The following is a 24,614-nucleotide window of genomic DNA, read 5'->3' as shown; positions in this document are numbered from 1 at the left end:
TCTGCACTTCTAAAATTTTACCACACGAGAATCTCATGGCATTTAACACAGCTTAATGAATCTAATTTCACAGAGCTCCTTTGAGACAGGCAAGAGCTCCCATGCCTGTTTTGAACAGACAGTAAATTACGCTGCTGAGCAGAATGGGATTGAGGCAAAGGAGGTTTGTCTCTACTGAGAAACTGGAGAAATCCCTGTCTCTCTGAACTGCAATCTGTCCTAATAAAAATTCAGTTGCTGCCTTCGGTCACCTGAAAAAGTCTTGAGGATAAGTTGCTTGTCCAGATTCCCACAGCGAGACCATGGCAAAGCCATGTCCCAAGGATTTTCTAATGGCCGGATCATTGCTATAGCACAGGAGGTGAGCTTTTACTTTGAAGAAATGTGCGCTGCTGCCAGTGTATGCTGTATCTAGTTCCTAAATTATGGTAATCTACAGTGTGGGCTTTTTTTTTATTATTTGGGCAGCTGTAGGTCAAACTGCAGCTAAAGCATTTGCTCTAATTAATTATTTGTTTTAATTGCTTATTTGACTTTTTACTTTTTCTTAAATCTAAAAATATTTTAACCAAATTTTGGCAGAAAGTGTCATTTTAGAAAGGCAGGCAAGAAACATTGGTTCTGAATGGGCTGGAGTGTGGGTATGTGACAAATGCTGGACATAATAAACTTAATGTAAAGAATAAATGAGGTACCTGTCTCTAGTCAACTGCCTACAGTGGCCTGTACACTCTCCCCGTGCTCCCAGAACCTGGCTTGTACATTTTATGTCAAGTTAGAACCTCCTTTCAATTTATAACCGTTTTCTTCCATCCTCGTCATACATCTCAGTAAAGACACTTGCTTTGTCTTCTTGAGAACCAACCCGTATATAGTAAAAAGCTGATATTATTAGGTTCCCACCAAACCTTCTCTTCTCCAAGCTAAACACACCCAGTTCCCCCCATCTCTTCTTGTAGGGTATGTTCTACAGACTCTCCTCCCCACAATCATCTCTCTATTAAATCTTTTCTTGGGGGACCCGAAGCTGGACATAGTATTCCAGATATGGTCCAACGAGAACAGAACAAATAGAAATAAATAGAATAAATAGAAATAATAGTTTCCATCTATCTACTGGCTATGTTTCTGTGGATATTGCCCATCACACTGTGAGCCTATGGTGCTGCCAGATTGCATTGTTGGCAGTGAATATGAACAATACCGGAGAGAGAGGCTCCACCATAACTTGTTCTGTCCTCTTGGGATTCAGTAGGCTCAAAGGCAGGGCTCTCACCTTGGGGTCAATGTGACCCAGTGTGACTCAAATTGGGTACTTCTGACATACTCACATGATTTGGGAGTATTTGGGAGGGGAAAATTGAGCTGCTCAACAAGAACGTAAGAAAAAACTTCACTCCAAACTCTGATTTGTTTTCAAAGGGAAATTAGGAGCTTAAGTTCCTTACAGGTTCTGGACTTGAAATACCTCTATTAGCCTGAAATTTCCATAGCCCATTTAAAAACTGTGGATGTTATGCCTGGGATATTATAATAAGCACTATGGAAGACAGTCTCTACACAGGGGCTATGTCACCACCTGCAACAGAAAATGCCCATTTGGATTCAGCTGGCCTTCAAGCTCTGACCCCAGGAACTCATTGGCAATGCCAACATCCCAGTCCTTTTAATCGTTAAAGGTCAGTTGCAAGGAACTGAGCCAGAAGCAGTGAAGTTATTTAGGAGTCCCAACCTGGCTTGTACTCATGTGTAATTTTCTGACACATTGCAGGGCTGAAGCGATGGTTTCCATCAGCTTTCTCTCTCTTTGGTATTAAAAGGGCTGTTTACTAGTTAGTAAGTGTTGTTCCTTAACAAAATTCCTTCCAAAAGGTAACTCAGGAAAAACAAATTCATTACCAAACAAAAAAAAATGTCTGGCGCTTTTTGTTAACAGGGCGAGGGGAGAAGACAACAGTGTTTTCATCCTTGCTCTTCTCCTGAAAATTTTGGCAATAAAGCCGGAAAAATACAGCTAAATATTTGCAGCAGACTCAATAGCTGTCATATCCAGAGAAACAGTGTTTGAACAGTGAAATAATTGCATCTGTGCAATGAACATCAGAAATAGGGAATACTGTCAGAATAACATCTAGGATTTGTGTGGAGGACCCAGGAATTTTTATATACGTGTTCTGTGTAATAAAAAATAAACCAAGAAGGACATGTAAAGAAATGTTGTACTCTGAGAGAAGAATTGTTTGGAAATCTTTTTTTCTTTTTTCCTGCAGGGGATAGCACAGTGAGCTGTCACGTATGCACCCTGCCTCCATACAGCGTTAACTGTTGAAGTGAAGTAAGCTAAGCACTAAGCTGGCACACTGAGAAGAGATCTGTGCAGAAGACCTTGGTTTGCATGAGGAGTGAAACTCTTCTCTGAGACTTGGTAAACCTGACTGTGAGTGACTCGTGTCACATTTACACATGATGAGAAAAGGGACTAAATCCGGGGTTGATGGTTCTAAAAGCATGAAATAGCTTCTGGAATTAAAAGAGCCATCATTGGTAAATATGGTTATTTGAGATTCATTAGCTGATGCATAAGTCCTAGTCACAAGGGACAGAATGAGTGTGGGTAATGTCAAGATGTCCCTAACTAGTTCCTATCCTTGGCCACTTTCTCTTGTAGTTACATCCTTTCCCACTTGTAACATGGTAGGGCTCCTTCTGTCTTACTTGTGATCTCATGGCTTACTTATCCATCCCTGTAAAACCATATCATTTCCCTTCGGCAAAAGGAGAAAATACTCACACTGAAGAAAAAAAAAATCCCAAACTAAAAAAAACTGCAAAGGAATCAGTTACCTTGGGATTTTCAAAGAAGCCAGCCAGAGGGAGGTACTCACATTTCTTTGAAATCTCTAGGAAAGACATGTCCAGTGCTGTTTGGGCACTTTGAAAATTTCAACCTAGTGGCTGTTCAGTTTCTGAATGTCGGATAGAAACAAAGAGAGGAACAAACAGCAAGGATCTGTCTGAGAGGTAGCAGAGGGAGGGAAAGAACAGACATAAAAGAGGGAAAGAGTTTAAAGGAGGCACCAGGAAGTCAGCAAGTGCATGTGTAGCTTAAATGCTGGTGGTAGGTGGCCCATCTCACAGAACAGATCTTTTAATAAGGTTTAGGTTTACAAACACAAAATCACCAGATGCTGCTGCTGCACAGTTGAATGCAAAGCTCTTCTACAAGCACAGCACAGATGGCATACATGGTCTGTGGTCCCTGGTGAACGCCTGCAGCCCCCTGCACATTTCTCCTGCCCATATCCCTGTTGGGTCTATGCACAGGGGGACAGAGCCCCATATGTTATGGGTTTTTTTTGGTTTTTTGTGTTTTTTTTTCATGTAGTTCTTCTAAGGATTTTACACTATTTTCAGTGATTATGAAAGTCACAAGCTATTGTTAAGACTTATTGGTTGGAAGACAGTTTATCCTTGGAGGAAGGAAATGGAGGTGGTTATCTTTCAGGTTCCATGAGCCTTTGGAAGACTTGTGTGGCTAAGGAGAAATGACAGCCAGGAAAAGATTGCCAGTAAATGAGTACATATTCTGAATTTGATGCCAGATGGTTACTCACTTCAGAGAGAGACCTTAGATTTTGTGATAGCAGTAATGTACCTTTAAACCTTCTCTAGTGGTTTTGCTACAGTTTACTTGAGACACAGCAAGGAATTCAAGAGAAGACAGCTGGGTACTGGTTTCTATTCTGCCATTTTTTCTGGATGAGGATCTAACTTGGGAATAACTTTCATGACTGTGATCTGGAGGTCTTGTGGGTTGGTAGCATAAAGGAAACTTTACACAGGGCTAAAGGCCTATATCAACGTGAATATAGTGGATATGGAAATGTAAAGCCCAGCCTACCTAAGGGAATGTCTTAATGTCTCTAAGGGAACTGACTGTAGGGAATGGACCCCAATCTTCATTTTCAGAAGATGGGTCCAGTTTTCAGAAACAGAGAACAAATCCAGCACTCGAATAGTTGTATTCCTGCTTACACATGCATATTCCTGACAGAGCTGACCCAAGTACTTTAAACACGGCATTTGCGATGCAGGTGCTCCTCTGTGCAAATGAATCATGCTTTTTTCTTATCCTTTTTACAATGTCATTGAACATCTCCAAGGAAATTATGTTTGAAATTTCTGTTGTAAACTAAGAGAGAGTGGATAACCTGGCTCAACTGAAAAGCCATGAATCCAAAATAAAGTCCTCCAAACTTTGGAGAACTCACCTTCTGATCCTAGATTCAGCTCAGGTCAGAATTTTATTTCATGAAAACAGCTTTTTTTACGTGAGCTCTTCCATTGACTGAGAATCCTGGCTTGGGTTTTGAGGGATCAAATGCTGTGCAGATTGGGCTCACTGCTAATTTAAAAACAACATCTGAAAACTAATTATCCAGATCATCATTAATGATAATAGCCTAGTCTGACCACAAAATAATTAAGCATTCTGCATTCTCTTGTTGTTTTTAGTCTCTGCAAAAAGTGCCTATCGTGCATAATGTCTCAGTGGGGAAGGTGTTCATTGCTGATTTACCAGCAAATTCTTTTTTCCTTGGAAGAAGGATAATGAAAGAAGCAGAAATCTGACAGCAGGAGCATCATGAAGTGATTTGGCAGACAGCTGTCCAGACAAAAGTCTGGAGAGGGAGGGTGAAAGGAAGAGAAGAAAAGGTATTGAAATACAATGGCAAATTCACAGGAAGAAAAAAAAAAAAAGTTAGAAATAATTTCTTGTCTGAAGAGCTCAGCATGGTTTATTTTAAGGCTAAGAAACTGTGCTGTGGACTTTACGATGTCTACAGCTCTCAGGCAAAAGAGGAACTCTTGACAGGGCTACATCTGGAAGCACCCAGCACCCTGAGTGCTGTTTGAAAGCACGGGGAATGGGGATGCTAAGCCTTGCACACACGCCTGCTGAAGTGGTTTGACGTTCAGTGGTGGTGTGATTCCAGTTGCTACTGGAACTACTCTGTACAGGTGACTGTCTCTGAAATTTAGTAGTCTCTGCTGGTGTGGCACCAAAATGCGTGGCTTTAATGCTTTGAAGTCCTTATATCTTCAGGCTTGAGTCTGTAATGTTTATTATTCTTGACAGGGATTTTCTTTTGAAACAGAAGTCATGACTGGCTACCTTAACAAGACAAGCAGAAGGGGTGAATGGCTTAATTACGTATTTTCTAGATAATTTGAAATCCAGAGGAAAGCTAGAAAAGAGAGACTGAAGGAAGGCAAACCCACTCTATGTCCATGGAAAATAATCAACTGAATTTTCTAGCTGGAAAATCCTCAATGACACATTGAATGACTTGTGAACCTATTTCTTTATTTTTCTGAAGAACTCTGTAAGAAAGATCTCATGTTTGAACAACTATTGTCAACTATAGGGAAGCTGTATAGAGTAATATTAGATATGACTATTGTTTCATCATCCCTCATAAGTTTTGAAAATTGGGTAACACACAGACATGCATACAGCTATACTGCCATTTTTCACGTGTACTGAATGAGAAACTTTCTTATCAGGACTTTGCATTTCCATGCAACAGCTGCTCCATACCCAAGCTTTTGGAATTGAAGCACTGGTATATATTATGTATATTCAGTGTGTACTGCATCAAATCTGCTGCCTCAGATATGGATTTAGTCTTACATCAGTGATCACCAAAGACTGGCTTCAAAGGGACAGATTGACAGATGTTGTGCAAGAGGCCCCAGGCCATTTTAGGAGCTTGGCGTGCCTGCCTTAGGGTTTCTGGGAGGGAAGGAAATATCTGTATCATTTCCTCAGCTGTAACTACTTCTATGGATGTGCCTTTTAGGCTCCTTCATGTCATTTGGAGACACGTGAGTTTAGGGCGGACTGAGAAACAGACTGAGCCCAAATGACTAGACTAAAGATACAGCAAAACCACTGCCACCTCTCCACCAGCAGGATAGGGCAAGTGTATGAAGTTTTAAAATATTTTACCAGCCTTGAGATACTTGCAGCTCTGGGAATTGCTGAGACAGAGGTGTTAACTATACGGAATTTCCTTATTCTTTCTAGTCACTTCTTGAACTCATTTAGTTTTTAGCATCGACAACAACTTGTCTTTTGCTGCTTTCACTTGGTGTACCCTTTGTCTGATTGGAAGAGACAATGAATAATTATTCCCTTAACACACAGTTTGTGTTGCCCAAGGTTTTGTAGCTATCATCTCTTCAGATTTCATTTTTCCAGCCCTGGAACTTACTTGTTCTTTCTGCTTTAAGTGATCAGACCCACGTAACTGGTGAAGGATACATCCGTGATATGCTAGCTGGTCCACAGTGGGACAAACCCATGCCTAGTATTAGAGATAGCTGAGGCTCTGCTCTGCAGAAGCTATTCTCTTGTGGTATGGGTAACCATTTGCCCATGTATTCCCTACTGTGAATACACAGACAAGCCACACACTGGAGCACAAAAGGGAATAAAATGTAATTCGTTGAAATGCTTCTTCTGTGCTCATGCATGTCTGATGGAAACTGCCCATGCTTCCAAGCTGATGGGATTTAATGCCTTGACAAGAGCAGGAGCCAGTTCCCTAATGAGCATTGGATGAACTCTTGGCCTGTTTATGAAACATGTAAATGAGCTCCATGAGCTTTCTGTCACTGCTGGGATAGTCTGTAGTACAGAAGAACATTTTTCTCCTTTGACACAGATGCAGTAATTGGGGCCTGTACTTAGTCTGGAAAATCATATTTCTCATAGTAGTCCAGCACTGTCAAAACTTGGTACGATTGGAAGCCTACAGCTGACCATTAGGAAATACAAGATGCAGGGTCTTAGCCTACCTGAATCTGGGCTTAAGACACTGCTCACTTGTGGTTACGAGTGATGTGGACTGGCTTGTTTAATTTAACCTAAAATGATGAAGTATATGTAGATTTGGCAGCTTCAGTGAAGCTAGGGGGCATTTTTGCTCATGGATAGTGCACACTGGCAATGTTGGGGAACGTTAGACTATCTGAGGGTGCACTGCCATAGGAGTACCTCTGGAGAGGAGAAATACAGAATTTCTGCTAAAAAAGAGGGCATATATGTTCTTCATGTTCATTGAATGTAAAAAAATGCCAAGGACTTAAAGTTTTATCATGAATTTATAAAAAATGGGAAGCCAAGACCAGAAAGAATCAACATTATATTTAGTCTCCTGCAACTGAAATCAAGCATGCAATAAAAGCATAGTTGGAAGGATATATGGAGCATTTAACCCATCTGCAACTTTACACCTTTGCAAGCCATTAAATGCTCTCCAACATCCTACTGAGACCCTATCTGGGACCAATATCACACAATCAAAAGCCAGAAGGAGGGAGCAAGATACACTGAGGGCATCTGTCTTCTGTGCTGGACTTCTGACAGTGCTTACACTGCACTCTGCCAGGCAACATTTCCTGGCAAAAACTGTCTTAGTATGAACTATATATGGAAACAAAAAGAAAGACAGCAAATTTAGAATCCATTCAGGAACTGTACTGCCTGCATGGGATATTTGAGGCCTTGCTCACTGAGATTAGCAGAATAATTTTCATTGGCTTTAGTGTGCTTAATTAGACACTAAAAACTTGCAATCATTTGGTCAGGTGTAATTTAAGTTTCTGCCTAGTATGCCTTTTTTTCTTTATTTCAGCCTGGAAGTAAGGTAAGGATTTCTTCTGCCATTTCAAATCTCTATTATTTAAATGACAAATGTTATGTACGCACAGCATGGCAGGTATACATACATTCAAAAATACAGATGGTTCAATTTATTATTTATGTGAAAGCAGAGATCTGAACTTACAGTTGTAGAAGTCTCATGAAATGCAAAGTTCAAAATAAGTACTAAGACTTTTGGAAACTTCAGATGCCCTGAGGATACACCATAACTAGACAAAGTGGACAGCTGCCAGAGGTTTAAACTACAGCAAGTGTTTTAAAGAGTGAATCAAACTAATATAAATTCAGTGCAAATTATATGCTAGATTGACCCCTAGGGTAGTGATCGAGCTAAGACTTGCTTTATTGACAAACTTCTGTAAGCAGTGGTTCTCTCACAGGAATTGCAGATGAAAGTTTCTCACCTGATGGAGCTCCTGTAACTTACCTGTATGGAGACGCTGCTATAGGAACCGCCTATGACTCCTGCAATGAGTAACGGTAAATTCTCTTGAATAGCATATGAGCCATCAGGACACATATACTCTGTTTCATCCACTTTAGTTAAAGATGCCCTGACGAACTCCAAAGACTGTTCTAAGGCATATGTATCCCTGGAACATGTGTCCAAGATGTGAACTCCAAGCTTAATTCCTGGCAGCAAGTAGTTGTCTCTGTTGATTTCATCAATGGCAAACAACATGGCCTCCAAGCGCTGGATGCCTCGGTCTTCATTGATTCTCCCACATTCTTCTATCCCGGTCCCTTTTTCATTGATTGGGAACAAGCCACCTAAGACCAGGTCTCCTTCTATCTTAATTTCCTTCCTTACAAAGCTGTGGTCACTTAGGGAAAGGAAAACTCCTTTGGAAAATAAAGCTAGCGCAAGGACTTGGAGTCTGGTGAACATCTTCATTGGTCCTGTTTTAGCAGCTCTAAGAAACATTGGTGGGAGCAAAAGTGCTCTTCAGTCCTTCTGATCCATTGCCAAATTTGAATTGCTGTCCCACAGGCCAGTGAAGAACAAGCCAACAAGTCTTTCCACTGGACCTCTAAAGAAGAGATGGAAGGAATTAGAAAAGGCAAAAGGATATGTGAGCTGTTAAAACTTTTATCAATAAAACATTCAAGAGCAGTGTTAAGGGATTGCTGGATAACATAGAAAGTAAGAAATACATTTTTCTTGTGTTCTCATAGAGCACTTTATTCCATTTGCTTCATAACTGATTACAGGCTAAACATCTACTATGACAGCTATGGACAAAGACCACAGACATATGGGGTGATATCTCTGATGTTGACCACTGCTCAACAATGTTTTACATTTTGCAAAGACAGAGGCCTCTTCTGGCATTTTTCTCGTACCATCCTCTCTTATTCCATCCTCTCTCTCTTCTGAACTTGAAATCTTATGTATTCTCATTCACTGTGTCTCCAGCTGCTTCCAGCCTTCCCTTAATAAATTTTTCTTTTTTTTTTTGTTGATTACACTCTACTTACTATTCGTTCAGCTATAGCACTGTCACAGTGTTATCCCTTTGCAGTTAATTTTTGCTGAACTCAGCATTTGGCCTTCAGATCCAAAGTCTTTTGCTGAAGTCCACCTGCCCTGCCTTCCTTTACTAGCCTGCTCACCTGGTGCAGGTAATGAGAGGATGGAAGAAACCTCTTGGGGCTTTATCTCTATTTTTGGTCTGCGACAAATGTTTGAAACACAAGAGAAGCCCTGTTTTACCAGGTGAGAACTGAAGACTGTGTCTATAATAGAAAAGCAATCAAGTCCTTGCCATACCATTTCACTGTTAACACGCTCCCTAGGATGATTTTGACTCAGGTCAACTAGTGCTCTTCTAAACAGTGCCTGGGCATGGCTCATGGATAAGCAGAGACCAGAGACCATTCCCAAGAAACAGTTTTGATGTGGTCACAGTGTTTTGTCCGTTTCACGCTGGTTGGCGTCACCAACAGAGGAGGGTCCGTGGTCCATTTAGTTATTAGCACTGCAGTTCTGCAAGGCACTTTACTAAGCGACCCACCCAGGGTAGTCTTTATGTGGAAGACCTGGAAAATGATTCTAGGTCTACACAAAATGCCTTAATCACAAAACCATCCCTCCTTAAGGCACAAAAGATTTTCTTGCAAGCAAATTAAGGTAAAAAAATAAGAGACATGAAAGAGAAAAAGAAGAGACATGACAAGGAGGAATCTCATATTTGCTTAGGGTATGAAAATGTTTACAGCTGGATTTGCTCTCTTTAACATTAATCACAGTTCAGTGCTCAGATCAAAGGGAGATCAGAGCAGTGATGTATGTAGTTAGGACATGATTTTACTTTCACTAAGGTCAAGACAGTTTGCCAATGTCCTTAAAAGGAGAAAAATCAAGCCTTAGAGCGAAGATCATGTTGTAACAATTTTGTAACTAAATATGCGTACACAAAGTCTATTTATGCAACATAGATGCATGATTTGTCCATAGACTCCTTGTCAATATCTCTTCAAATATGACAAAGTGGCTGCCTTGATCTCCAAATCCTCAGATAAATCAAATGTGGCAATATTTAAATAGATCACTTTAATAATTTATTTCTGTACTTATCTTTTCCTTAACAGAGTATATATTATTATTACAGTTGCAAGGTTATTTATAATTTAGAAACACTTAATACAGAGAAATTGAAATAAGCAACAATTAAGATTTAACACTGAATGATGGATGAGCACACTTATTGCAAGACAGTTGTTTATCCTGGTACAATTTCAATGTTGCTGTACCAAATTGTGTGAAAGGATGTGCTTTTTATTCATATTTAGTCCAACATTGTTCTCTCATAAATTAGTAATGTGTCAGATGCACTGTTAAAGGTCTTTCCCTGTTATCCTAGTAACGTGTGTGTAGTCTGAGCTGCAGGCTGTCTCAGCAGAATTTTGCATTCAGAAATAAGTGATACATCAATGGAAAACAAGCTTCATCATCCCTCTGTGATCTGCAAGTAAGCTAGTTTGCTGATCACCTGTGGTTTATTAACCAGATTCAGAAAATACATTTTCTGGCAATATTAGGAGGAGCAATGAAGTAACTGTATTTGGCAGTACTTTCTGTGTCAGACTTAGTACTATAATTTACCAAATATTATTCAAGTGTATACCGGACATATAAAATGGTGATACTATCCCATTGGAAATAATTGTCAGACAAAAAGGTGGCATTTGTCACATAAATGGTTGTGTGGTTAATAATTTAGTCAAATCGACCTCCATTGTTCTCATCACTAATCCACCATTTGGATGAAAACAGGACTTGGGATTTTTTTTAATGCAATATCCATCCTATTTATTTCTGTAGCTTCTGTCATCACTGTATCTCAGCAAATATTCATACATTTATACTTACAACATTGGTAAAACATTTATTTTTCCTGTTTTACACTTGGCAAAAAAGAGGCAGAGAAAGATGAAATGAGATTCTCAGAAGAGTCTAAATTCAGATTTTGTTTTACTCGGCATTCACAATCACTATCAGACTTTGAAAAGGTCTCTGCTTCCCTTTAGGAACTGAAGAACATGCTTTCAACTGTGCCCTGCACCCCCTGGCTGCCACTGAGGCACTGACTCTGAAAAACTTCCTAAACAAGCTGCTCTCTCTTCCAAGCCCATTCCTGAATGATTTATCGAAGGTCATCAGCACAGCCAAGAATCAAACTTTGATCTTTTCCAGTGCTCCGCTGATACCTTAATGATAAACCTCCCTTGTTTCCCATTGCTCCTTCTTGCTTTTATGTGAGTCTTTTATAAGGTCATATTAAAACCAGCCTGTTTTCAACAGCTCTTCAACACTACCAAGAACAACTAACTTTGCCGAAGAAAAGGCTTGTAAATGGGGTCCTCTAAGGTTTTCTAAAACCTGCCTGTGACATGCCTAGAGCTACAGTGGATTTACCCTGAACAGCAAGGAGGCTGTTCTCATCCCCCTGACTCCTTCATAGGTGCTGGTTTCTGCAAATGGCATCACCCTCCACCTTGCATCATGTCTGTGTCTCAGGGGTCTATGTGCCTCTGATACGTCAGCAATAAAAGCTGGAAAGGTACCGAAAATTATTTCGACATTGCACATAAAAAGCGTATATGTAAAATGAATGATGCTATAGCGAAAACTGATTTTCCCTGCAAAGACAGCAAGGGATTTCTATATTTTATCAGTTAAGCTTGTTACAGTGGCCCGGCTGAAGGAAACCGAAAACAGTCGTGACATGGCAGAGGATCAGATCCAGCAGAAGTCAAGGAATGATCAGAGAAGGTGAAGATTGGGAATAGGCATGATCATTTCTCTGTTTCTTCCTTGCTGTTTTGTGTTGAGAGCACTGGTCTGAAGGTGTCCAGGCATACGAAGGGAGAATATGGTGGGAACCCCACCTGGGTTGGAGAACACAGATGACTGATCCCACCCTATCTGGGGACATACTGCTTGGTAAGGGGCGCCCACGGGTGAGGGACATCCACTCACACCAACCACCTCAGCCTCCCCACTTCGCAATTTCTGCGAAGCTCTGAGCTTTTCACAGAGGCTTTGAAACTGTAGGGAGACATCACACATACAGAGTCCTGTCCTGCTTTCCAGGAAAACATGATCACCTTATCTTACATTTTCAAATCCTTTGTTTAGAAATGGGAGAGGGTTACCAAGAATACAGCTTCAGGTATCAAATATGCTTCTCTCCTTCTGCAGACTCGGCAGCCTGTGCACTGCTGCCCACGTAGCGGCATCGCAGTATCCTGCTGAGGAGCAAGGGTGCCGTGCACGGGTTGGTGAGCAGAGGCATTAATGCAAAGGCTGGTTTGTCAGGGGAGGTTTCCCCTTAGGGTTGTGAGGGGGGATGCTTCCAGGAGCAACAGCTTCTCAGCAGTGGGACTCCTGAAGGAAGCCGCAAGGCAGATTTGGGTGGCCGGTGAGCAGCGTCACTATGGTGACAGGGAACAGACAGCTTGATGTGAAGAAGGCAGGTTATTTTAAAGCAGCTTGCAAAGATGGGCTAGCAACTCAGTTTCTCTCCTGTTCTCTCTGGCATGTACCTCCCACATGCTTTCTCTGCAGCTTGCATAACTCACGACTATATATACAAACATTTTATACCTATTCCAGGCTAATACAGCCCATATTCCTCCCCTTAACTGTGCTGAAGGTAACACCCAGAGTCGAGATTTGCCGTTTCCTACCAAAAGTGATTTCACTACACTAACCACACCAATTTGGCTTTACAGTACCCTCTTTTACTAAAAGCATGTTTTTGGAACATTTCAAAAAGAAGTACCTGTTGATTAAGCTGCAATTCTTTCATTTTTCATTTCTATTTAATGGTTTAACTCCAGCTACAGGCAGGGTTATATTGTTCTAGGTGTCCTGTTAATATTAAAAATACGTACACTCCAGCCCTATAGGCTTTGTATCCCTGGTGGAAATAAATGTAGACCCTAGGTGTAGAAGCAATCCGAATATCAAAATGAAAAATAAACAGAAACAGGCAGAAGGAGAAAGGTTTCCATGTCTGGATCAGAAGGCTTCTGCCAGCACTTCCCTGTTGGAGCTTTAGCCAGCAGCACTCGGCTTGTGAAACACCTTCAGTCGGCACTCCAGAGCCCCTTGTCTTTCCACCAGCAAAGGTCCACAGGGGAGAGCTACATCTGCTCTTGTGGGACACTGTCAGCACTTCCCTCAGTAAAAGTAACTCACTTACTTGTGTCAAATGGCAGCTGTGCTGCTCTTGTTGAAAACAACCTTGCCTCTTCGTCTGAATAATTAGTTTTGGTGCAGTATTTCTGCACCTGTAAAAAGTTGATTGCACAAATCCAGTATTTCTTGGTGCAAGTTTGCTTATTTACTAAGGATGTACACATTCTTGTTTCTGTGAAAGCAACTAGAATGAGAAAGAGGATGTCTGGGTTTTCCACATTCAGCATCCCACCGATATAATCTCCAAAACTAAATCTGTCTTTCCTGGCTTTCTTCCAGGGCTATATTCATGACAGCTCTGATCTTCTGCAGGCTTTCTGTTTTCAGCTCACAGAGTAACTCCACCTGTGCTATTGGTTCAGGAGTGAATTCTTATTAGGCTAAGTGTCTTCAGTCTATTTTTCTAGGTGTCAAACTCCAATGACAATTTTGCTGATAACTTCCACCATACCAGCACCAATGGTTGGCATTGGAATTCTATCCAACAGCTGTAGACTTTCCAATTTTCCACTTATAAGGATGAAATGGGAAACTTTATTGAGAGCTGAGGTATTTCAGATGTCCTAGCTATAATTCAACACCATTAACTAGCAAATGGGACAATCTACATGACTGGGCTAAAACTCTGGAAGGTTTTCCCCTAACCTCTGCCATGTGCTATATCCTAAATTCCCCCACATTTTTTCCCCTTTGCAGTATTTTGCAGGGCTTGTCTGTTTACGCAGCTTTCTGAGAAAGGATGCAACAAGAACTGACGTGGGTGCTGGAGAAGATTATGTTTAGCTTTATTGTGGGTGGCTCCCTCTTGGCAGTGATGGATTTTTCCTGCATTATTCAGGACTATAATGTGATATCATGGTGCCTGGAGCCATATGTCAACTTGGTATCACCTACCACCCTTAGTAAACTTTCTTTGGAGGAGGCCTGTACTCAGTGGAAGGTCACAAGGGAGGTTCCCCACGCCTGTGCTCCTGCAGTACATTACAACATTGAAGTTAATAGTTCCATCAATACATCTGCCTCCAAGGACATCCCATCAGAGAGATATCTTTCCCTGAGCCCTCGCTGTGCCCTACAAATCTTATCCTAGGGAAGCACATTTCTAAAACAATTCTAGTTTTGGCTCAAAATTCTGGCGCATCTTTCAAGACTGACACGAGTTAAATGCCATGATTTTTTTCTCTCAGAGATCATGGATAACTTGCATAGCAGCATTGCTCATCCAACACATTTGGCACATTTATATGTGCTCTGCCAGAAATTGACCTTAATGCCTGATGAGAACTGCACGGAAAGATTAGATGTATCACTTTATCAGAAAAAAAGTGATGGACAAGCTTGAGTCTCCTTGCCAATTATAATTAGAGATGCCGCCACATCTGGAAGAGAAATATTTATAAAGGAAGCCAAGCCTTACTGTGACAGATATGTGTCAGGTACACAAATTGCTCACATCCTGGTTCTCTCTGGCTGAAATCCGATAGCTTAAATCAAGGAAGTAAAAAAAACAAAAAAGAGGAAAAAGTTGCATGATGAGGTAGAGAAAACAACTAAATTTCTTCCATTGAAATGGAGAAATTTCCTTCATGAAATGTTAATCTGGTGGTGACACATAAATTTTCTGCAAATGAATCAAAATGCTTTAAATTTCAACTGCTGGGTGTTATATATCAGATTTTTTTTTTTCTTTCCTTGGGAAAATTGACAAAAATGGCTTTACAGCTAGGTGATTTTGTGCGTTTCATTTCATCTTGGAAATCCATACATGAAAAACACTAACTAATACAATTACCACTGCCAGCAGCATAAGAGTACAAGCTATACAAGTTCATTCCATGCCTAACATAATGTAGAAGAGTTCAAAAAGCCCTAAAAATTTCGGGGCAATTTCAATATAAAGAATGACGTGCGCAGCAAGAGATCATATGTCAGTGTAGAAGGAGACTATTCCTCTTAAAATATAAACTTATGTTCTGTTACTTTAGAATGAGAAGAAAAAAAATCAGAACACTGCATTACTGTTTGTACTGTGTGAGCATCAACAAGTGATGCTTTATGTTTTCTACAATGTCAACATACAACAGATGCCCAGCCCTTTCCTCAGAGATCTATGATATATTCATCCTGTTTCAAAAAGAGAATTTAAAATATTAATCACACAGGAAAACAGATGTCTCTGACGTGATACTCTTGAAGTTTCTAGATATTAAAGGACTCTATAGATTAGAACAAGACCTATTAATTTAGCCCGGTGAGGAACAAGGAGCCCCCGGAGATTACCGGACATTAATGTGGTGTGGAAATATGGGTCTTTGTTACTTGTTAAATTAAAAGAGTGCATTTGGCACTGGCTGAGTCCTTCTATAGTGAGTTTGGTCTCAGAGGAGGGAGCCGCAATGAGCAGACCACCAGAGCTAGAGATCTGGGTCAGACCATGCAGTCTCCTAACTCATTAGAGTTTCTTCCGTACTTTGACAATAAGTATATTCAAGTGTATTGAGAAGTCCAGCCATGAGCCTGAGGCTTTGCACCATCTGGACAATTTGTGGTGTAATGATCTTGATGTAATGCAGGGTTAGACCTTTGAAAGTCCCACCATCTTCCCGTCTGTCTTTTTTGGATTGAGCTGAATCCTACTGCTTTTTATCCATCTGCTTATTTCTTCCAGGCATTGGCGACAGCTGAAAGCACACCAGCAGAGACAGCAACGAACAGACAAGTGCTGTCTGCTTATTGATTGTGTGTTAGTCGACTTTAGTCTCCCTGTGTGGTCCCAGAAAGACATGGAATGGGAAAAGTGGGAGTGTAAAGACTTTGGGGACAAAGGAGCAGCTGGCTTCTGTGACCTGTGGATGTCACAGCAATTATTCCTGCTAGGTGGTGCAGGGATGCCATTGCCATGCTAAGGTCAGCGATGTCAAAAGCTAGATGAGAGAGGCAGTGGCATAAATGTAGAGTTGTCCTGCACAAAGCGAACTGTGGCATTTTCAGCATCATGTCCTGGGATGCAACTTTTAGATAAGAGGAGCTTTAACACTTTTGCTTAGTGCAAGTGAAGCTTAACTAAGTGAAGTTAACACCAACCTAAGTATAACCCTCCAAGGACTATTTGTGCATTTAGTCTTTGGACAAATATTTAGCCTTTCACTCTTACTTGATTGTTAAGCACCTATTTTTTTCTGCCCTTGCAGACCTCATTTCTGTCTCCTGCTCATAATCACTTTTCAGCTCTCTGCAACATCTGCAGGGGTTTTCTTGGGCCCAGATCTCTCCATGAGCTTCTGCCTGTGCTCCAGCTGAGGTGCTCTGCCTCTGCGTTCTTGGCTCCCTCTGAATGGCATCGATGCGAGCTGCCAGATTTCACTCTCATCGCTCCTCTGCCAAGACATTTCCCTCCCATTGTGGCAACAGGGCCAAAATATGGCTGAGCCTCTGCATATGTGGTGGGCAGAGAGTCCTTTCTCACTATTGCTTCTGTTGAGATTCAGTCTGGCTGCCGACACAGCCAGCCTTAGAGTCATACAGGCCTTGCAAAGCAGCAAAGTGTGCACCCTTTGTCTTCTCCATCTGTACACAGGATGACTTCTGCTGAGACCTAATCTTCTCTAATGAGACCTAATCCTGGCCTGGACCCCTAAGTAGCGGCATTCAAACCTGGCCTGGTGCCCTCCACATCCCCAGTCAGGATGGGAGAAACTTTCCTGGAACAGCAAAGGCGATGGCCAGTGGTGGCCAAAGCCCCTTCCATGGCTTCTTCTCATCCCCTCCATGATTTAGTTGCAAGTCAAATAAAAGCCTTCCCAGGTTGGTTGTCCTGTCCCTGTCTGGTCTGAGCTATATCTCCCAGCTTGCCACAGCAGTACCAAACACTCAGCTGGGAATGTTCCAAGTTAAGATGATTCTTCTCTTTTGTCAAATGAGGCAATATTTCTCCCTCTGACATATACAGTGGAAGTGCTTCAGAGTAGGAGCTGTTGCCTCACCCATGGCTGTTCAGTGTTGAACTCTGTCTCATCACCACTGACCATTTACTGATGAGATTCAATCATCTGCCTAACTTGCATACTTAACATATGGCAACATCTTAGGCACTTTTGGCCTGATCCAGGAGAATGTCCTGCCTATTCTGATTTAAGAAAGACACAAGCTGTCTCTGGAGACCGCCAAAGGCACAAAAATCTTTCTAATGAAAACTCAGGGACTTGCTTTAGGCAGACTAGTTCACCTAACATTTACAATATGAGATCAAGGTAGATGCTTGATTACACGAACAGGGTCTCACCTACCGGTCATATGTTTTGTTGTGTCCTTGATAACAACACAAAGCAATAGAAAAGAATCAAAACGGGAACAGGCTGTTTGGGTTTATGAAGAAAGGAAAGAATTGTTTAGCAGTGGATTGTAGCTTTTTGCTGCTGAGTTGCTGGTTGTTTTTTTTAACATAAAAGGATTAAAAATTTAACAACAGTAGTCTCTCACAAAATGATCCTTCTCCCCCCACCAGCGCCCAGACTGGTAACTCTTCCATCACATGAATGTTACCTCCAGGCTACAGCATTCAGTGGAGTGTGAAATCACAATTAACGGAACAACTGTTTTGTAAGTGAGCAGAGACGGCTGCAAATTACATACTGCTATTAGCTGATTTTAGAACAACGCTGTTGAACAGCTTCATGATTACTGGGCTGTGGCATGTATTAAAAAACCATTAATAAAACATAATTGATTGTGAATTGTGCTTACTGCCTTTATAGTTTTAATCACAAATGTCACAGAAGTTTACTGGAAACAAAAGCTGCCCTCAGCTATCTACAGGAACTGGATTGTTCTAAAAATTTTACTGAACTTGATTTGCAGCTGTTGTAAATCAGTAAACTACTGAAACCTATGGGTTTTGCTGACTTAGAGATCCTCTTTGCGTTTTTCTTTTCCAGTCAGCAAAGGTAGGTGTGACACCGCCTTGTCTCTGCCAGAAGGTACCACTGGAAGCTTGATGGAAACAATATTCTCAATCTGTCAGACCTGCCATTCACTTGGCTTGCCCTTAGAAGCAGGTAATGTCACCGATAGGGAACAAGAGCTGATGGTTTCTATTTGCTGAGAAACAAGCAACAATACAGAGCTATACTTAGAAAATACTCACATTTATTTCACTCTTTTGGGCTCAAAATTATTTTCAAACCTTAAATTGTGTATTCTTCCAGGAACCCAGTAATGCTTAATTCTGATCCATGACCCTGTCTGGGCTCAAGGACAGACAAGGTATGCCACAGTAAGTTTATGGCTCCATTTTTCAAACTTGGATGCCCTGCTATGAATTTATGGACTTTAAAAAGGCCATTTACAATCAGTCTAATTTGGGACTTTGACAGAATTCGGGTCCCAGTCAGTGAGGCAAACTGCCTGCTCTTCTGCATTTGTTAGTGCTACAGGGACCTAAAACTCATGCTCAGGCTGAGAATTCCCAAAGCACTTAACTTCAGGCACTGCTTGCATTTGCTGATCAAGGTGACACCTAACTCCACTTATTAGCCAAATTTAGTCAGAGGAAGACTAAACTCTGCCAAAGTCCCCAGGAAAATACACTCAGGTATGTGGGCAGGATCTTGCCCTAACTGTAGGTATTTAAGCTCATATGGTTTTCTCACCCCCCAGAGAGGTGGCATAAAGCAAGGAACAAAACCCAGGAGTTTTGACACTGTCTTGCTGTGACCACTAGAAATGCTAGTGCTAGGAATGCAGAAAAATCTTAGAAGAGGACCTAAAACGAGGTAATACAATACCTGCATTATTTATTGACTTTTTGGCAGCCTGTGCCCTGGCAAGTAAACTAGTATAAACACTGGGAGCAGATTGCTGAAAAGCATTTCCTGCTAAAGAGCTAGCAGTAAGGGTTTTGTTTTAATAAAAATTAACCCATGAAGGTCAGTTTTTCCTGTTTCTGCAAAGATGTATCCTACAAAGGCAGTAACAAACATGCCTCATCCTGACTGAGGGAGTGACGTCTACTGGTATGAAACCAAATATAAGTCAGTCAGGCACCACTCAGGCTCAATTGTATTTTGCACCCAGCTATTTGTAGGTGAAGGTGCCTCCTGGAACAAACACCTCCAACCGGCAGCAAGCTGCTCCTTTTTCCGTATCACCTGTCCATCCTTCAAATCTGGTGTAAGCTGTTTGCTTGGCTCCTTTCATGAGGCTCCACAGAAATGTACATACATGCATATACATATTTTTATGTGAAGAGGCAGAACCTCACATCCCCAACACGCTTGCTGCCTTCTCTCGCTCTAAATGGCCATCACTATGGCAACAGCTGCTTAACTCAAAATTTAGAGATGCACTTAGCACAAATTATGAAAGAAGACATGTGACAGCGTTCTGCATAAAGCCATGGTTTGATGGCCCCCTGTGGCTCCAGTCGCCGATTGCTCCAGGACACACTGGGGACCTTGCCACCTGTGGTCTGGCACCTTCTGCTCAGTGTGGCGCAGGAAACAGCTTTCTCCAACTCTGGCTATGTCTTTGTTTTTCTCTGTGTTGACAGTAAATGACATTTTAGCCATCTGACCAGCCTGGTCCTCAATACCTCTGCCAGAATACTTCATGGTCTGATAGCATGAGGGAGGAATTCCTTGCTAATGAAGGCAAGGAAAGACACAGGCCCTATTTAGAGTGTCTTGAACGGTACTAGTATTCTGCATCAGCATGCCTGGTGGCAGATGAAGGGCCTGGCTGAGGCAGAGGACAAAGCACACCGCACGTCTGTGACGCTTCTTGTGAGTAGTCACTCTGTGGTACCAAATCTCAGACATGGTGACAGAGGAGAGGAAGGGCCAACACACAAAATCTCGAGGATTCCTAGTGAATTTAGGAGGTAGCTGGTATTTCAGTCCTTCACTTCACAGTTACTTCTTTCTAAACCTATGCAAACTTTGTCCTCTGTTTTTACTTATGGCCACATCTTATATAAGACAAGATCAAAGTATCCCTATTTGTTCTTTACTCTTTGGATGAAGAACATAAATTGGTAAAAAATTATTTGGAGGGAGATATTTTGGCCACTGAGCTCCTTCTGCATAAAAAGTCCTTGGGAAATATTTTCCTGAACTCCAGTCAGACAACTTGTGTACAAGAATGCCAAACCTACTAGGACCTGAAACAGGCTGGAAGAGTGGGCAGTTATAGACAGAAAAAAAGGCTCTGTTTGCAGCTGAGCATCCCATGCATGGATTTACTCTTGGGAAAGTGGAAGTTATGTGTTTTGGATCCTGTTAGTGGCACAAGAAGATGTAATCTGGGGGTGAATAGAGTAAACGTGCTTCTAAGAGGAAATCAGTGAGGTGGCTGCCTAATCTAGGGTAAAAACTAGAATGAGAAGAAGGCAGGCATGCAGATGTGAACCATTCATTTCTGTCTGGGAAGACATGAAAGCTATTCTGATGATAATCTATTTTCATGGTGGACATATGCAGGGCGTGGGTGATGACCATTCACTGTCTCCTCTGCTACAGTGGGAGGGAGCATGTGGGTAGGCAGTAGGTTGCACGCTCAGAACAGATGAAAGCAGGGAATTCTCCTGCCAAGACACTGTTGAGTTTCTCAGCAGCTGCTCAACTCTTGCTGCTGACCAGTGTGGATGCTAAGTGTCTGCATAGGCTCAGGGTCACTGGAAAAGTTCATGTGGGAGAAATCCACCCTGGACTAGTAAGTGTGAAGACCACATGTCTTCCCAAGGAATTCCATGCCTCGGAAAGGCAGGCAGTGAGTTTACTCTGGGAATAGGCTGCACTCCTGGTTTACTTTATCCTTATGGACTGCTGCAAGATGTGGGACAGCAATTTAAACTCTCTATACCTTATAGTCACTGTTTACAAAGCACGGGGCTGTGAGACTTTGCTGAATTAAGACTCATTAAGGTTTGTTTTGGGAGGGCCAGGGATGAATACTCTTTCTGTGTGGCCCGAGTACCTTGTAATAACAAGCTTTCTTGTTATTACAATTCTCATTGCAATTTAAGATTAATACTTGTATCCTAAATTTCACTGAGGCCAGCATGAATGAATAACAATGCTATTAAAGAATTCAGGAACTGGCCAAGACTCACTACTTGTATTTGTTAACAAAACTGAACCAGAGGTGAGGATTTCATTGCTTTGCTTGCACTTTCTGGCTTTGATCTGGGAGAAGCTCCATGTCTGCCAACATTTCTACCAACCGCAGGAATGCCAGAAGAATCATCCACACGACAGCAGGCATGCAATGAATGTTATTCTGTTATAATTGCCCCAAATTCTCCTGTCGAACAGTGATTGAAAAATATAAGCTGAGAAACCACAAGACCAGGTGTATGCGAAGAAAGTAGGTTAGCCATCGTACATGCCAGATTGTGATCCAAGATGCATTCCCCTCAAGGGCATAGTCTTTTAGATCCGTAGCTTGTTTCACAGGGCAGGAAGATGATGGAGAAGAGTGATCTCTGCAGATCATTTATTCTTCCTGTTGTACAGATGCGTGGGGAGAGAGTGGGTGGGGGGAGGCTCGGGCTGTGGTGTTACGCCCCTGTGCCAGCCCCATGGCTCTGAGAGGAAAAGAACCTTACATCACAGGTGATGAACTGCAGAGGTGTCTTTGAGCAAGGAGAAAAATCAGGGAGCAAATGGCAGCCCTGGAAGTGGCTCTGCTCCAGCAGTAGCTCAGCAGCAGGTCAGGCTGTTGTTGAGCCGGGGGACAAATTCTGGGGGTCTCACTGACAGCATCTGGGCAGAGGAGAATTATGGAAGAATAACAAGCATGTGAAGGAATTCTGGAGAGAAATTTTGAAATTAGTTTTTTAGGGCAGAATGGTAGCTTTGACAAAATCCTAGACCTTTAAGCTACGTGATGGTTTGCAGGGGAGAATTGCAGTTCATAGAGTTTTAAATTAAATGACCTTATGCACTTTTAGGACTATTACGCTCAGTTTGGCCACAAGCAGTGAAATGCCCTCCCTTCAGGGCTCAGGCCCAGCTGCCTGGCTATAGAGGGTGCTGGCACACTTTTACTCAGGAAAGCAAAATCAGTGTGGCCAGAATCCTCTGCCTTTTCCTATTGCACACAGGAATGAAAAACATACATGCAAAACAGGGGAGTCCTGTGAAGCAGGTGACAGTATCTAAAACGGTAAATCCTATGGCCTCTCTCCAATATAAATTGAAGACAATACTTGAGTAACAGCCTACATTTCCTTTATCACAGGCTGCATGTTTTCAGTACATCCTACTAGGTCACAGAACAGAGACCTTCATCTGCAATATGAAGGTATCATCTCATGCAGAAGTAACAGGTGTCAGAGATGATTAGCCGTCCTGACTTAAGGATTTCTCACTGATTTGGATAAGCTACTGAATGCTTTTGGTGTGCTCTACTTGTAATCTTTCCTCTCTAAAACAAGGTGTGAAATTGGGGTTTACTGAATTCAGAGCCAAACTTCCACTGATTTCGCTCAAACCCAGGTTATTCTCAGTAATTCTCAAGTTAATAATTCTCAGTTATTCTCAAGTACACTTGAGTCCCAGCTTGTGTGTTTTCTTTCTGTTGTTTTATAAGGCCAGGGCATTTTACTTTTTCCAAGACAGATACATTGTCTGGTGGTTTCCAGCTGATATAAGGTAGGTTACAATAGTGATATAGCCTATCTGAGCAAGGGAGCTTATTGAAACTCTATTTTCCTGTGGCTTTCTCGAGGGAGAATTCTCTGGTGTCTGATATTGTGGCTAAGCTCACTCTTCAGCCTTTCTTTTTCAGTGGGATTTTAATCTTGTTCTCCATTCCTTTACTCGGCCACCCTCCTTTCCTCAAAAGGAAACCTGTAACAAATTAATGTCTTTGAGGGCTGTATTTTGCACAATTTTGTTGAAACTGGCTAGCATTCAAACTTTATTGGAATTGACAGTTAATGTAATTGCATAAACCCTATTTCCTTAGGAAATCAGCCTTCAAAAGAACAGAACATGCTATGAGCACTCTTCTATCCTTGTGGAGTCCCAAGCTCTAACATTTAAATCTCACCTATTGTTATGTAAGCCAATAGCACAGTTTTACTTCTGCAATTAGTCAATTATAGGGTGTGATTCATCTACTATATTTTAGACATCGGAATAGGATGAAATAAATTGCACCTAATCCTATCTATTTCTCTTCCCTGACAGCAAAGAAGGCCTGTGGAGCCGGACAATAGAGTTTTCTGCATCGAGTGAACTCTTTAGACTCCCATTTAGTCAATGAGGTCAGTGTAGACAAAGGAGGACAGCATGCAATTCATTTCACCAAACGGAGGCGTATATTTTAGGCTGAATCACACCCTACACTCTATTGACTATGCTGATGAAATCAACGTTAAGTAAGTTAGTTCACATGCAGACATCTACAACAAAGACGTCTACATAAGACGGATTCCCCTTTATGCAATCTTAGCTTTTTGATATAGCTAAAGATCTGTCCCTCTGTCACATTAATTGTATGCTATCAGACCTTGGTAGCATCAGACCTTGTGCCTTAGTACTAAAAAGCCCCCCTCTGTGAGTAGGAGCAATACCATATGAAATAGGAAAGTCACATTTTGCAAATCCATTCTCTCTATGGGTAGTGTTTCAGTTTCATTCTGGAATCATTGATTTGCTGGCTTTGAGCTGTTTTCTTCGTCAAGCCCAGAGGATAAGTTTTTTTGCACAACATCTTTCTCTCTACTATGGCTAATGCTAGCTTATTCTCCTTCAAATCTTATGTAAAGCTTTTACAGGAGAATACATCTGTGATATGCTCTTGGCTTGTATTTTTTTGAAAAATGTGAATAAACTGGAAGATTGTCAGTGTCTTTTGCAGATTATCTGTGTTCCTACTCTGCTCATAGGAAAATGCAAAGTCGATTAAAACCCATCAAGTGTAATAAATATGGTTTTTGATTCTGTCAGCATGGCTAAAGATGAAAGCTAATGGCAAATCCATAATACAGTCATACAGATCAAATGATCTATCAATCTATAAGGTTGCATTCATGACAGATAAATGCTCTTATTATCTTTACAGCATGCCCCAGTTAGTCCAGCATGAACTTGGTGAGTTAACTTGGTACTCTGTAGTTAGGATGCTTGCATGTAGGAAGTTTGCTTTTTACAATGGGATTGCAAATGCTAA

At 41.5% G+C, this 24,614-nt stretch overlaps 1 protein-coding gene across 2 annotated transcripts in view; it reads right to left on the bottom strand.

Annotated features, from left to right (window-relative positions):
* The window catches only part of GRM3 (glutamate metabotropic receptor 3), a gene marked incomplete at both ends in the record, with an annotated part of 44,949 nt that extends 36,292 nt beyond the window's left edge, over positions 1-8,657 (bottom strand). The window contains one exon of one of the 2 annotated variants that reach the window (XM_082309731.1): positions 8,160-8,657. In XM_082309731.1, the coding sequence (XP_082165857.1) occupies positions 8,160-8,657 (498 nt within the window). The remainder of the gene's footprint in view (positions 1-8,159) is intronic. The other variant, XM_082309732.1, reaches the window with a different exon arrangement.
* Between the last annotated feature and the right edge of the window lie 15,957 nt (positions 8,658-24,614).

This window comes from Platalea leucorodia (assembly GCF_965183815.1).
Source record: "Platalea leucorodia genome assembly, chromosome: 4".
NCBI lineage: Eukaryota > Metazoa > Chordata > Aves > Pelecaniformes > Threskiornithidae > Platalea > Platalea leucorodia.
Note: the sequence above shows the minus strand (reverse complement) of the source record. Positions and strands in the feature narration are given on the sequence as shown.